Raw genomic sequence first — 15713 nt, 5'->3', positions numbered from 1 at the left:
GCGCAAAGTGATCGTCACCAGCAAAATCGACGTCTCAGCAGAGGAAGGAGCTCGTGTTTTTCAGCACCGGGATTTAGCGTCTTTGCATATGAGAGGAAAAGGGGGGATCGGAGTTTAAAAACAACAAGAGGAAAGATGAAAAAAAAAAAAAAAAAAAAAAAAAGCACGTTCGACAAATCTGGCAGGAGATTTTGGGAAAGAGTCCTGAAAATGTTAGATGACAGCTGACCTGACTCAATCCCAGAGTACTTTGCCGCGTATGTAAGGAATGTCTGGCAAAAGCTGTTTGTTATCCCCCCCCCCCCTCCAAAAAAAAAGTCCTCTCAGCCTGTTTGCTTGCTTGCAAATTGTGTGTGTGTGTGTGTGTGTGTGTGTGTGTGTGTGTGTGTGTGTGTACCAGAGAAAGCAAGAGGAGGCGTACAAAGGAAAAGGCGAGACAGAGCTGCTGGGACACTCACTTCACAGCAATTTAGGTCACGCTAAACAAACGCTACGCCAAAGGAGGGCGGCCACGTAAGAGCATGCTATACAATGTGCGCATCATCGAGTGGGCCGCATCCCATCGTGGACGGCGCGAGCGCGTCGCGCGGGACTTCGGGCCCCTCTGTTCAGCGCATGCAAGTGTGAGCGCCGCTTCATTTCCCCTATGAAGAATCTGCGGAGTGAAGACGCAAGTGGGCCACTTCGGTCTTATTACACGCTTATGCAGAGCAGCGATGGCGGCTTGATGCTGATGCGGACAACAAAAAAGCGCCACATGTCCTCTGGCGATATCATCCCACGTGGGGTCACTTAATTAGACGTATTTTTAGTCTCGATACCCGACTGAAGCTTGCACCTTTGCAAATGTTTTAAGTTGCATTTTACATGTAACACATTTTCATTGTAACAACATTGCATTAGCTTTACTTTACTACACATTTCCATAATCACGTCTTGTGGTATTTAAAGGGGAAATCCACTGGTTTGCATTAACAATGTATCTAATTGGTCATGTAATATGTACTCGATTTTAACAATGTGATGTTAATTCCTCTCTCGTTTAATAGCATTTTGAGAAGATTTTTATCGACCATTACGAATTTTCAGGGGCGGAGCCATTTTTACGATTCACATGACAGACGTGTGCGGATGTGACGTGTTACGTGCTGCAACAAAGGCTCGATTACATTGTGCCCAGCGCTGATTTCTCTGATTTATAATGAATAATAATAATGGTGAAGAAATAGCAGTATCGGTTGATTGGGAAGACGGAGGAATACTTCCATACAGATTTGAACCTGTGGCTGTAATTAATGTTGAATATTCGGATGGTTGTTCAGGCGGAATGATGCAGAGTCTGAATACTCTGAGGCCTACGCGTGACATAAGTGCGTAACCAAAGGCCCCCCCGGAGCTCCGGGCCGGCAGGCGCGGATGGTTCTCCGGACGGGAATGACGTGGAGTGTGATGAGCGAGCTCCGGCAGCGAGCGAGCTTCCAGACGGTGGAGGCTGCTAGCCCCGGACACCGGAGCTAGGCTAAAGGCCTACGCGTGACATAAGTGCGTAAACTAAGGCCCCCGGGAGCTCCGGGCCGGCACCCATGGATGGTTCTTCAGACGGGAATGACGCGGAGTATGACGAGCGAGCTCCAAAGGTGGTGTGCGAGCTCCGGCTGCAGGCCGCGAGCCTAGCTTCGACGTCTGGGGAGGACGTTAGCCAAGCTTCGGCAGAGGCCTTTAGCCTAGCTTCGGCGTCCAGGGCTAACGGCCTCCGCCGCCTGGAAACTCGGCTCGCGGCCACCGCCGGAGCTCACTCGTCAGCCTCCACTTCATTCCCGTCCGAAGAACCATCCGCACCTGCCGGCCCGGAGCCTTTATTTACGCACTTATGTCCTGCGCGCAGTACTCCGAGTAGTCAGAGTCCACGTTGTTCCGCCCAAAGAACCATCCGAATATTCAACATTAATTCCAGCCACAGGTTCAAATCTGTATGGAAGTATTCCTCCGTCTTCCCGATCAACAGAAAATGCTATTTCTTCATCAGAAGAGGATAAATCCAAGAAATCAGCGCTGGGCATAATGGTGTCCCATGTTATCGAGCGTTTTGAACAGCATGTAACACGTCACATCCGCGCACGTAGGTCATGTGACTCGCAAAAATGGCACTGCCCCTGAAAATTCGTAATTGTCAATAAAAATCTTCTCAAAACACGATTAAATGAGAGAGGATTTAGCATCACATTGTCAAAATAGAGTACCTTTGACATGACCGATTGGATGTTAAATCCTCTCTCGTTTAATAGTGTTTTGAGAAGATTTTTATTGACCGTTATGAATTTTCAGGGGCGCAGCAAACCAGTGGATTTCCCCTTTAAGAAAAGTCATGTTCACATTTACTTATTTACATGCTGGCGGTCTGCCAGAAAATTTGTGGAAAATAGAAGCGTGCACATTTTTAACAAGGGGAAGCCAACTTTGCGACGATGTGAATAAAATAAGTGAACTGCTTTGATTAGCATACTAATAACGTATCATCGTGCTAATTAGCTCATCTGTGGCTCAACCGCTGAGCACTCACTCCAGCTGCATGCTTCAAAAAAATGTACAAGCTCGGTTAAAGAAAATGTATTGATGCATGTGTAGCATTATTTTCAATGTACATCATAATCACTAACTGAAGAAAAATGTCCAGGAATTGTCATTTTTAAAATGTTGAAATTCCTGTTATGCAATCTTGACCGCACCATTATTTAGTTGTTTTTCTTGCAATGGATTTTTTTCCCCCTCAAAGCGAGCCAGGGTGGATGACATTGTGAAATCAATGAGGCCATTACATTGTAATTACAATACGGCAGTCGTCTGTCTCAATATTAGGTAGATTTCCACAAGTCAGCCCAATCGATCTCCAACTCGACGCAACGCAATAGCTTTATCAAAAGTTCTGTATAGACAAAACACTGCAAGACACAGAACAAATAGAACAAAGAACAAAAACAATAGATTTACACGGTGTTAAAAGAATGGAAATTTTTCTTTTTAATATGACCTCCAGTTTTTGCACCTGCCGTACGTTCTCATTTTTGCTTTATTTTTTCATTCCAGGATCCAGACAACGTGCACAACGGCCATTTCCTTTCTTATTTAAAACCAATGCAATCATAAATTGCAGTGGTTACAAAAAAGATAATATCTGTGATATCTGCGTTTGGGACATTTTTATTTCACTTTTGAAATGAATCGGAATGAATTAGATTAATGGACTCCGTGTTTTTCTTTTTCCACTCCCACAAAGCACAACTACAATAATAAACACTGAATTCAACACGTCCCTGACAGTGAATATCAAAACTAAACGTTATTATTCTACAGAAAGCCGATGTTTTGTTGCAGCTCTTCTATTGGCTTTTGAATGAAAATACAAAGCTGCAAAGGGACCACAAATCATTTTCTGTAGCGCTCATCCTTATCCTGACTGAAGGTGAACTGCAAGCTAACCCGTCTGATTTGGCGTGAGAGGCGGGGGCGCACCCTAACCCGGTTGCCAGCCAATCACACGGCACCTACAGACAAACAGCCATTCACAGTACACTCATTGTCATATCTTCGGACAATTTTCCACCATTGACAAAAGAAACAGAGGAAGCCAAGCACCCAGTACCCAGAGTTGTATTATTTTACAAAATATTCCAAGTAGTTTAAGACTGAATCACAGCAATTTTGTTGAAAAATTTCCCTCCTTGTATTTGAGATGAAGCAATGTTTGCGTGTTCTCCCCGTGCCTGCGTGGGTTTCCTCTGGGCACTCCTCCCACTTCCTCCCACATCCCAAAAACATGAAAAAATTAAGTGGACACTCTAAATTGCCCCTAGGTGTGATTATGAGTGTATGGGTGGTCACCAGTTCAGGGTGTACCCCGCCTCCTGCCCGTTGACAGCTGGGATAGGTTCCAGCACTCCCCACGACCCTTGTGAGGATAAGCAGCTAAGAAAATGGATAGATGGATAGTTTTAAAATAACTCACAGTTAGAGAGAAAAAGATTCTCGGTTCCCCGTATATAGTGCTAAATCCATCCATTTTCTTTGCCACTTATCCTCACAAGGGTCGCGGGGAGTGCTGGAGCCAATCCCAGCTGTCAACGGGCTGGAGGCGGGGTACACCCTTCACTGGTTGCCAGCCAATTGCAGGGCACATCAAGACAAACGGCTGCACTCACAATCACACCAAGTGGCAATTTAGAGTGACCAATTATGGTAATGTTGCATGTTTTTGGGATGTGGGAGGAAACCAGAGTGCCCAGAGGAAACCCACACAGGCACGGGGAGAACACGCAAACTCCACACAGGCGGGGCAGGGATCGAACCCAGGTCCTCAGAACTGTGAGGCCAACGCTTTACCATCTGATCCACCGTGCCGCTTCGTGCTAAGTAACAATACCGTGATAGAGTCGGGAACGTGCAAGGTGGAAAAAAACCCTCTGGCACATTAAAGTGATCTTACACCCAACGGGCCAAGAAAGAGGTGACACGACTTGTTCCCTAAAAGCCAACACACGAGCCATCAAGTAATCTCGGCCTAACGAAGCCGCCACGGAAGCCGAGTCAACATTTGCAGCTCGCTGGAGAGCAGGAGCGGGTGGAAGGCCGAGGAGGTCACATGTCACCAGCCCGCCGGACGTGCCTGTGCGCGCCATCAGCAGGTGTGCAAATATGTGTCCCCTTCCACGCCGCATGTCTGCCCCAGATGGGATTTTAAATGCTGCGTTTCATGCGGCGACGTTTAGTAGGTGAGTTCACCCCTCATTGCTTGCACCATCTGGCGCGCCCCTCAGCTTGTGATGCGGGAAACGCTCTTCATCTAACTGCCAAGACCTTTTCAACGCAGTCACGATTCACACCTCAATTCAGCAATTTTTTTTTTTTTTTTTTTATGTTTTAAGGATGCCAATCTTTTTTTTTTTTTTTTTTTAAATATAAGCAGCAAGAAATTAATCAAAGCAGGCAACAAGTGTCGGGAAACTCCAAACACGGACGCAAATTACAAAATGCGGTAAACAAGTTGCATGCGCAGCTGGGCCCGGCAGACACTTCCTGATTATTTAAGTCAAGCAACCATGTTTTTTTTTATCATCTGCTGTAATCAACAATGTATGCATCCCTCCTCTAAGAGGTGTTTTGAATCTATATTGGAAAAAAAAGCTCAATGGAAAATGTGTCACGAGATGAGCTTGATGTTCAATTTCCAAAGCTCATTCCAAGACCGGATTCACCAAATTTGTGGACGGCAATGTTGCGTTGCGTCTCCTCCTTTCCACTGAGCCGCCGCTGCCTTTATCTCAATCCGCAGACGGCTGCCAAATGGCCTCCCCGTCCAAAGAATGAGGTTTGCATTACCCCCCATGAGCCTCCTTTTTTTTTTTTTTTTTTTGATCTCGACAAAATATCCACCTTGCTGCCGCGCGCATATTTTGTGACACTGCAGGCGCGGATATATTATGGAGCCCTTCAATGTAAAATGAGGATCACGGGTAATGAAGTGAATTCTGTTCAATGTAAAATAACCTGGTCCAAAAAAAAAAAAAAAAAAATATGGATGGCGTAATAACGTCGGTCACGCTTGGGCATATTGCTAAAACCAATGTTAAGGGCGTGATGGGAGCGGGGATATACGAAAAAAATACAAAGGGTGCAAGTTTGACGTCAGTACAGCCTATAGAGGAAGATGAGGAGGAAGGGGGGGTCGACTTTGAGATGACATTGAGGCTGTGTAGATGGGAGTTGAGTCTCCGCTTGTTGATGTTAGACAGTCGCACAAGAAGGCTGCTGCCCGTGTTGATTCAGCCTCTTCTTCTTCTTCTTCATCCTCCTCTTCTTTTCCTTCCTCCTCTCGGTGTTTTCAGCACCGCTCCCCGGCAGGACAGCTCTTGCGCTTTGGACCTCTTGGACGCTGCTCGGTCCCTTCCCCGCTTTTAATGGAAGTAAAACCTATTGACGTTCCGAGACATCCTGGGAGTTTACAACTTCATTCACGGGAGGAGGCATCCACGCAGATTCGGGGCAGGCTGCGCATCCTCCGCATTCACGCCGCGTCCACTGTGAGTATGGACGCCAGGTGCTGGCGTGTGTGCGCGCGTGCGTCGGCCGTGCGTGTGCTGGTGTGCGCGCGCCTGCGCGCGTGGAGACGACAAATGCCTAAATGCATGATTCTTATTGTTTGGCTTTTGAGACAGTGGGTTAATGCACAAGGAGCGCGTTTGGTGGTTTATGTGCGCGTGCGCGTGTGTTTGTGTCTCCGCGCTCGCCCGTGCGTGTGCGCACTGTGCGCCTCACCGCTAAAAAAAAAAAAAATAAAAAAAAAAAACACAACAGGGTCGTCTTTAGTGTGTTGCAAACGAGCTCACATGATGTTGACAAATGAGCAGCGTGTTTTGCCCACGAGTGGAGGTGGACGGCTTGGACCGATGCGCAAGGCTTTTACGCATTGGACATGCATCCCTTTGTCTCCGCGACGTGTCGTGCCCCCCGGGTGGTGTGAGAGCTCTGCGCGCACACTTTTGCAAGGAGCCTCGGCAGAATCTGCAGGTGGTAACCTAAAGGGGGCACCTCTTAATTACCATTCCCGTCAGCTCGTGTTGGATTTGATCCCGTGCGTCTTGAGTTTACACGGATTCGCATCAAAGTTTTTTTACACCCTTATCTTATTTTGTATTTGTATGTTGTTCGTTGTCTGTTTGTTTGGTGCATTAAATGACCGACATTTGTCCTGTGAAAATTATTTGGCCTGGACTGCTCCTCATTTCCAGGCAATCTGTTGTCTGTATTCAGTCCAATATGATTCTGTGTGTGTGTGATATGAACTGATTTTGTTTTCTTATCAGGGGTTCTAATTCATGCGAGGTTCTTTAATGTCTGTTTGAAATGTGCATATCAAGGCAAAGCGGACTTGCTTGATTAATTGGTTTTATCGGTCCAAACGAGGAGTGAATTAATGCAATGCAAAATGTGGCTCGGGCATTTGTCGCCGCGCTGCCCCTGAAAAATTGGACCAACTGCTCTATATTCATCACACCCGCAGGTTAACGGCGACTGACCCTCCGTGTTTACGCGGGCCTCTCCTCCACACGCTCACTCCGAGGGTTTGGCGCGTAAACCGCGAAGCTGTTGTCTACGTGGACCGGCGCCGAAGCCTCCCGTCCGACCGCGAGGGCCTGCGCTAAAGCCAGAGACATGGCGACCAACGGCACCAAAATGGATGGCCAGGTGACCGAACAGAACGAGGTGGCGTCTAACGACAAGCCCAAGTCGCTGGACGTCAAGCCCGAAAAGCAGAAAAAGGAGATGCCGGACAGAGAAACGTGGGGAGGGAAATTTGATTTCCTCCTGTCGTGTGTGGGTTATGCAATTGGACTGGGCAACGTGTGGAGATTTCCGTATCTCTGTGGCAAAAACGGCGGAGGTAAACAACCTTTCTCTCGTGCTCCCTACAAGCAAACTTCCGCCTCGTGATTTCGCTCCCCCTGACGTGCAGGTGATGTTGTTCTGATGTCTGACTTGATCCGCTCTTCCGTCTCCATCCAGGGGCCTTCTTGATTCCCTATTTTTTGACTCTCATATTTGCCGGGATGCCCTTGTTCCTACTGGAATGCTCCTTGGGTCAATACACCTCAATTGGGGGGCTTGGCGTGTGGAAACTGGCGCCTATGTTTAAAGGTATCGAGCTCCTCTCCTGACACATACGCTTAGCAGCTCAGTGCTGGATGAAGACATTCACAACTGATCCCGAGAAGCGATCAGCCCACGCTCACACTCACTCACTCACTCACTCACTCACTCACTCACTCACTCACTCACACACACACACGCACACACTGACAGTTCAAGCGGCATATTCACGTGTGTTTGTGTGTGTTTGTGTGTGTGTGTACGTGCGCATATGTGCGTGACAGGCGTGGGCCTGGCGGCAGCCGTCCTTTCCTTCTGGCTTAACATTTACTACATTGTAATCATATCCTGGGCTATTTATTACCTGTACAACTCCTTCACCGCTGTAAGTACCAAAGATAAACTCAGGTTGTTAAAGTACAACATTTATGCAATACTGGTCATTTTTTTTTTTGTTTGGTTTTCCAGGACTTACCATGGAGCTCATGCAACAATCCATGGAACACAGAAAAGTGTTACACAAATTATTCCATTGCAGACACCACCAACCTCACCAGCGCAGTGGTGGAGTTTTGGGAGTAAGATGCCCCTTTTTAATTCCTCGAGGTGAACTAAAAGCCGGCAGGCCGTCTAACGGTCGTGCTGTCGCTCGCTCGCTTTGATTTCTAGGCGCAATGTGCACGAAATGACCGACGGCTTGGAAAAGCCGGGCCAGATTCGAGTGCCGCTTGCGATAACGCTGGCCATCGCTTGGGTCCTCGTCTACTTCTGCATCTGGAAAGGGGTCAGCTGGACGGGGAAGGTAAGACGTCGCCACATTTGGCGCTGTGGTGAGTCCCCGTAAGGAGGTATGAATGTGACTGGAATACATTATTAATCAGCGTAATATTGCCTCGTGCATGATTTACAATGCAGTCAGCATTGTCAAGATGACTTTCAAAATAAGAGACAGCAAACAGCCGTGCTCGCAATCAAATTGTGTCCTACACTGGCTCCTCTACTTCAACGTCTCCTGAAGCTATTAGCAGTGCGTGTGGATCCGCGATAGGAGGAGTGAAAACACCGCCATTGGCCGCAATCTGGGTTTGTCGTGCCCTTTCTCTCAAAGCGGTTTGTCTCCCCTTGTGGGCCCACAGGGCCAACGTCACGTGACCACTGCAAATAAAATTAGCCTCGGTCACAAAACATCACACATCGTCGTGAACGCACGTGGAGAAGAGGGGGCGCGCAGCTTTGGTCTTGAAGACATTGAGAGCAGGGACGCGGATTTGCACAATATCATTGACTGTGGTAAAAAAATGAAAGGATTAAATGTAATTGCCAAAGGGATGTCAGAATCTTCCACTGACGTGAAACGGGAGCTCGGAACATTTTGAATGTTGCCCGGAGACGTTGCTGCATTTGTGGCTCAACTGCCGTTAGCGATTGTCGTGTGCTTAGTTGGGAGGGTTTGAATGTGACCGCGAGTCTCAATTTGTCCCCAGCCATTGAAACACTTCAAATAATTTTAGCACATCATAACCTGGTTTTACGAGCTGCCCTCGACTTTCTGGCGAGCAATCTATCATCTGATATGGGTTAACAAACGAGTCACATACTGAGGTTTTGGTGGGCTTCGAGGTTCTCTAATTTTAAATTAGGAACAGGCGCTCTTTAAGTTTTGGGAAGGACTAAGAGAGAACAACTTTAAGAACAAAAAGCTGATGCCCACAAATGTCTCGTTTTTCTTGAAACACAAAGACACTTTGTGTGCTTTCACTGAGGACGGAGGAAATCGGAACGTACTCACATTCGCGATACTAAAATGAGAAGATTTGCTGGCAAAAATAATGTTTTAGCGATTGTGTCCATTGGGTGACTTGATTATCGGTCTACTTGTGCTTTGCTGGCAACTCAACCAGAGTTCGACGCTTTGGCAGTCAAAACTGTGGCCGCTACTAAACAATGTGCACACTTGGCAGGTGGTTTACTTCTCGGCTACATATCCCTACTTTATGCTCTTCATTCTCTTCATCCGTGGAGTGACCCTGCCTGGAGCAAGAGAGGGAATTTTGTTCTACATCACCCCTGATTTTGAAAAGCTCAAAGAATCGGAGGTAACGTCGTGCTAGGACGCCCCACCAAGATCCGCAACCGACCGCATGAGTGGACAAAGCTTTGACCTAAATAGTTGTGCTCTTCTTGTCAGGTATGGCTGGATGCCGCAACCCAGATCTTTTTTTCCTACGGTTTGGGATTGGGGTCACTTATAGCTCTCGGAAGCTACAACTCATTCACTAATAATGTTTACAGGTGAGACTAACGACGCCGGGACCATCAAATGTCAAAAACTAATGTGGGTTAATGTTGGCTGATTCGAACAAAACGAGACGTGTTCTTGTTCGGTCCGGGTCTTGAAGAAAAACAAAACACGACTGCAATGTGTGTTTTCCCTGAGTGGCACGCCTTTGTATAGCATTATTAAAAAGTTTTGTTTCAAATGGATCTAGACTCCCTTAGGGTATGTAAAGTACCATTTTGTTCCGTCAACGCACAAAACATAAATGTTCCTTACCTGCTCTCCCTAGAGACTCTATTATTGTGTGCTGCATCAACTCGTGCACCAGCATGTTTGCTGGCTTTGTGATCTTCTCCATTGTCGGCTTCATGTCACACGTGACCAAGAAGGACATTGCCGACGTGGCAGCTTCAGGTAACCGCCGCTACTCTGCCAGTGCATCACCACGATCATCATCATCACCACCATCATCATTTTCTGCGTGCCGATCGACCAGCTGTGATTTTCCTACCTGCTGTCCAGGTCCCGGCTTAGCCTTTCTGGCCTACCCTGAGGCTGTAACCCAGTTGCCTGTGTCTCCGCTGTGGGCTATTCTGTTCTTCTCCATGCTGCTCATGCTGGGGATCGACAGCCAGGTAAGCGGGCTCAGCGGCAATCTGCTCATCGAGTGACCTAAATAATCAAACACAAGTACCCCTCGCTTGCTGCACGATGAGTAGAAATGAGTATTTACTTCTTGTGCAAAGATAAAGACATCGGCTGTCAGCGTTTTTTTTTAACGCAACTTAGCCACTTCTGAATACCTGCAGGTTTCACTGCCTGCACTGAGTTTATATATTTCTTTAATATTTTGGGTTATCGCGGTTCAAATGAGGCAACATAAAGCATTGCCAAATGTAATGATTTTGCATATCGAGAACTACTCCGCAGCACGGCGGAAAACTGGTTTGCGCGTCCACCTCACAGTTCTGAGGAGAAAATCTGGCCTCGCGCGTGTGGCGTTTGCATGTTCTCCCCGTGCTGTACTTGTCACCGTCTTTCGTTATCCTCACTTGTAGCCTGAACGCCAAATAAATCAGATCGAAATTGAGATGAGGAAAAAAGTCATTCTGAACTCGGCTGCCGCCTTTGAAATATGATCACTGGAACGGCACCTTGTAGCTAGATATAGCGGGTAATAAAACCACATTCAGCAGTAAAGTACAATCACACAGCCAGGTTTAATTGTTGCACACAATAAATTGCCTTTCATATTTATCCCCGTGCCTCCTGTTCTTGTCCTTCAGTTCTGCACCGTGGAGGGCTTCATTACTGCTTTAGTCGATGAATTTCCCAGAGCACTTCGAGGTAGACGAGAGATCTTCATCGCAGTCGTCTGCCTGGTGTCTTACGTGATTGGCCTTTCGAACATCACGCAGGTACAGCTGGCAGCCTTCTCTCCCAACTGTTATCGTGTGGTATCAGAGCTGCAATCGCACAACTCCATTTTTCTCTGCCACCAGGGTGGGATTTATGTGTTCAAACTCTTTGACTACTATTCTGCCAGTGGAATGTGTCTGCTCTTCTTGGTCTTCTTTGAATGCATCTCCATATCCTGGTGCTACGGTGTGTATCACTCTCGTGTTGCAGTAAAATCACGGCATTCTTCATTCATTCATTCATTCATTCAGCCACATACTGTGTTGAGTTAGAGGCTGCATAGAAAGTTTAAATTTAAGGTGGAGGTGGGACTGGATCAGGGTTCCGCGCTGAGCCCCTTCCTGTTTGCGGAAGTAATGGATAGGCTGACAGACGAGGTTAGACCAGATTCCCCTTGGACCATGATGTTCGCAGATGATATTGTGATTTGCAGTGAAATCAGGGAACAGGCGGAGGAACAGTTAGAAAGATGGAGGTACGCACTGGAAAGGGGAGGAATGAAGATTAGCCGAAGCAAAACAGAATATTTGTGCAGGAATGAGAGGAGCGGAGGACGGGGAGAAGAGATAACAAGGGTGGACGGCTTCAAATACTTGGGGTCAACAATAGAGAGCAATGGTGAGTGTGGTAAGGAAGTGAAGAAACGGGTCCAAACAGGTTGGAACAGTTGGCGGAAGGTGTCAGGTGTTCTATGTGACAGAAGAGTCTCCGCCAGGAAGAAGGGCAGAGTTTATAAAACAGTGGTGAGGTCGGCCATGATGTACCGATTAGAGACGGTGGGTCTGAAGAGATAACAGGAAGCAGAAATGAAGATGCTGAGGTTTTCGCTTTGTGCGAACAGGTTGGATAGGATTAGAAACAAGCTCATTCGAGGGACAACCAAAGTTGGATGTTATGGAGACAAGGTGAAAGAGAGTAGACTTCGTTGGTTTGGACATGTTCAGAGGCAAGAGAGTGAGTATGTTGATAGAAGGGTGCTGAGGATGGAGCTGCAAGACAAAAGAGCGAGAGAAAGACCAAAGAGAAGGTTGATGGATGTTGTGAGGGAGGACATGAGGACAGTGGATGTTAGAGAGGAGGATGCACGAGATAGGCTTAGATGGAAAAAGATGATACGCAGTTGCGACCCCTAACGGGACAAGCCGAAAGGAAAAGAAGAAGGAGGACGCATGGAAAGTTATGAACTTGACGCCTCAGAAGCGTCACCATTCACGGTCAAGGCTGTGAGCGCTCATTTGTCATCATGCCGCCCTCATCATCACACGCGACACACCTGCAGCAAATTGAAATAGATTGGAGATGCATCTTTCACCCGCCATTTATTTGTCTCGCAGGCGTGAACAAGTTCTATGACAACATCGAGGAGATGATCGGCTACAAGCCTTGTGTGTGGTGGAAGATGTGCTGGGTGGTGTTCACCCCCCTCATCGTTGCTGTGCGTGAGATGATTACTCTTGACGTGAAAAAAAAATGAAAGAACGTAAAAAGTCAATATTAGCTGCCTGCCGCCCTTGAGCCGAGGTGCCAGCGCGAGTCGTCGGCGTCACGATGCGTGAAAGATCTCATGTCTCCCACAGGGCGTGTTCTTGTTCAGTGCCGTACAAATGGTTCCCCTCACGATGGGAGACTATGTGTTCCCCGGCTGGGGTCAGGGAGTGGGTTGGTTCATGGCACTGTCTTCTATGATTCTCATACCAGGATACATGATTTATATGTATCTTGGTCTCAAGGGCACCTACAAAGAGGTATGAAGGTTTTAGAGTTTGCTTAACTCAAGTTACTGTATTTTTTGTAACTTGTGTGCTTTTTTTTTTGTGCCAGCGCCTTCGGATAATGCTTCAGCCTCCAGCAGTCGTCAGGCGACCGCAGGAAAACGGACCCGAGCAGCAGGTGGAAACCAACATCGCTAACCTATCCAGCCCAGCTAACCCAACTAACCCCGCCAGCCCGACCAATCCGGTCCCTGCCAACCCAGCTCCGGTCAGTCCAACCAGCCCCGTAGCCCCCGCTAACCCGGCTCCACCCTCCAGTAATCCGCCTGCCGCGGCCGCCAGCCCTGTGAAGCCGGCAACAAGTCCCACCATCGTGACCACCATCACCACGACCGCCACCACCACGGCCATTGCGGTCAACCCGGCCACAGCGGCGGTCAGTCCAACAAGTCCTTCGCCAAGCCCAGCAAATCCGACAGAGCCCGTTAACCCTCTGAACCCAGCGAGCGCGACCGCTAACCTGACCACTGCCGAGGCCAACGTGTAGACGACAAAGTAACCCTCTTGGAGCACGTAGACAAAAGAGAACATTACAAAGGACCAAGATTTTAATTGATTCACCTACCTCCAAGGGCAATACGTGATCGAAACAACATTTTTCCCCAATCGGACTTAATTTTCCTACATTTTCAAGCCAATGATGTCCCGTTGTTGGTTTGTATTCCCAAAAAAAAATAAAATAAAAAATAATTGAAGACTGTTAGCGTGCACCGATCCAACCGTAAATCAGAGTATAAAAAAAATAAAAGAAATATACTGTGTAATACTGTGAGAAAAGAAAAAAATAGAGATATAGACTAGAAATTTGTTGAATATCTTCATGAATCGAGTAAATACCTGTGTGAATATAGTAGATCAAGTAGTGTACAAAATTGAAATTGCTGACAACAGCAAGGGCCGTGTCAATTTTATCGTGGATGTTTACGAAATCTCACACGGTTGTCTCTTTTCCAAAATGTCGCACTCTGCAAGGCAAAACGGAAGGCCAGAGCGCAGTCGAGGAGCTCGTGAGAAAGCACAACGCCAATAAGAAGTTCATGTTTAGACGTTTGTCGGAGCAATCCGTCCATGTTCGTGTGAGAGAGACTGTTATTTTTCTTTCCTTTTTTTCGATAAAAAACAAAAAGAAGAAAAAGAAGAAAAAAAATGTATGTCACGGAGACATTTTTAAGCATTATTTTTAGGAGGTTTTATACTCTTTGTTGTCGACGTGGCGGAGGACCAAAATCAATAGGCAGCCACAAGCAAAAACTAGGCCTAAGCCGTTTTAGCATCCGGTTGGCAGAAGCACAGGGTACGAAGAAGTACAAAAAAAAAAAAAAAAAAGACGTTCAAAAGAAAAAAGAAAAAAAAACGCAGGGTTAAAGAAAGTGAATTACTAACACAGACGTTCCCTTCATTTTGACAGTCAGTCCTGTTTACAATTTGCATGCTTTCCTCAGGAACATCAGTGAAAACTGGCTGAAATTCCTGACCAAAAAAAAAACAAAAACAAAAAAAAAAAAAACCAACAAGAACAAAAATTGGCCTGAAGCCGAAACCTCAATTTCAACCAAGTCCCAGTCTGTTTTTACTTGACTGGGCACAACAACAACAACAACAACAACAAATGAGCACATCGTACGCTTGCACGGGAACCTGGACCAAGTCAGTGTTTTGAGTCATGACTTTTCTGTATGTGCATTGATCAGTTATAGTTTGATCAATATGTATTCAGCAATACATATGTAGATATATAAACACGGGCCAGTAAGCAAGTGGTCCGTTTCTATTTTTGTTCCTGTTGTCCTCGCTTTATTTGTGACAAGCACAAAGCTTTAATTTGCCCAGATGTTTACCATAGCGCGTTAGCACAATGCTAGTTAGCTTCTGCGGCAGCTACTGAGGTAAAAAAAAAAGCGTCGGGGTTGGAACGTTCCGGTTTCACGGCGAAAAGCAAAACAACCGAGCGGAAAATGGCTACACTTCATGTCCTGTGGGTTTCTATTTCTTTGTATAAAGTTCATCTACCGCAGTTTTCTCTGGAAATTTGTTGTAAATCTGTACTGTGTAAACGCGTAACTGTGAATGTCTGTAATACATTGGAAGTTAATGTCTAAATGTTGAAAAAAAAAAAAAATGGAGTTGCTGTTTTCTGCAATAATATTTTGGTCACAGAAGCGAAAGCACATATCTGACAGAAATATACGAAATGACAATGAAGATATTGATGATTATATTAAAAATAGAAACTATGTCTAGTAAAACAATATTGTTTTGTATATTTTTAACTGTCTCACTGCCTAATGTAAAACATTATATAGACATGATATGTATTTAAATGGTGTCAAATGATAAAGCACGATTGTTATGTTCTACAAACAGAAAAAGAATGAAAAAATAAAGAGTTATAGAAAATATGAAGACAATGCGGGCTAAGCAGCAGTCCTGTGGTTTTTCAAACGCTTACCGGCAAGTCAGATGAAACGCTAAAGTCTGCGCCAGTCAGCCATTGTTCCATCTCGCTATGGTTAAAGTAGCCATCCATCCATTTTCTTCGCTGCTTATCCTCACGAGGGTCGCAGGCAGTGCTGGAGCCCATCCCAGCTGTCGACGGGCAGGAG

General features: G+C 46.4%; 1 protein-coding gene across 1 annotated transcript; it reads left to right on the top strand.

Annotated features, from left to right (window-relative positions):
- Positions 1 to 7206: 7206 nt before the first annotated feature.
- On the top strand, positions 7207 to 15447 carry LOC133512728 (sodium- and chloride-dependent GABA transporter 1-like). Its single transcript, XM_061842660.1, has 14 exons — positions 7207 to 7435; positions 7558 to 7689; positions 7926 to 8026; positions 8110 to 8219; positions 8311 to 8443; positions 9603 to 9737; positions 9830 to 9933; positions 10209 to 10333; positions 10442 to 10554; positions 11206 to 11337; positions 11422 to 11524; positions 12673 to 12773; positions 12916 to 13083; positions 13160 to 15447. The coding sequence occupies exons 1-14, from the start codon at positions 7207 to 7209 to the stop codon at positions 13595 to 13597; spliced, it is 2124 nt and encodes a 707-aa protein (XP_061698644.1). The 3' UTR covers positions 13598 to 15447.
- Positions 15448 to 15713: the final 266 nt, after the last annotated feature.

This window comes from Syngnathoides biaculeatus, chromosome 2, assembly GCF_019802595.1.
Source record: "Syngnathoides biaculeatus isolate LvHL_M chromosome 2, ASM1980259v1, whole genome shotgun sequence".
In the NCBI taxonomy this organism is placed as follows: domain Eukaryota; kingdom Metazoa; phylum Chordata; class Actinopteri; order Syngnathiformes; family Syngnathidae; genus Syngnathoides; species Syngnathoides biaculeatus.
Note: the sequence above shows the minus strand (reverse complement) of the source record. Positions and strands in the feature narration are given on the sequence as shown.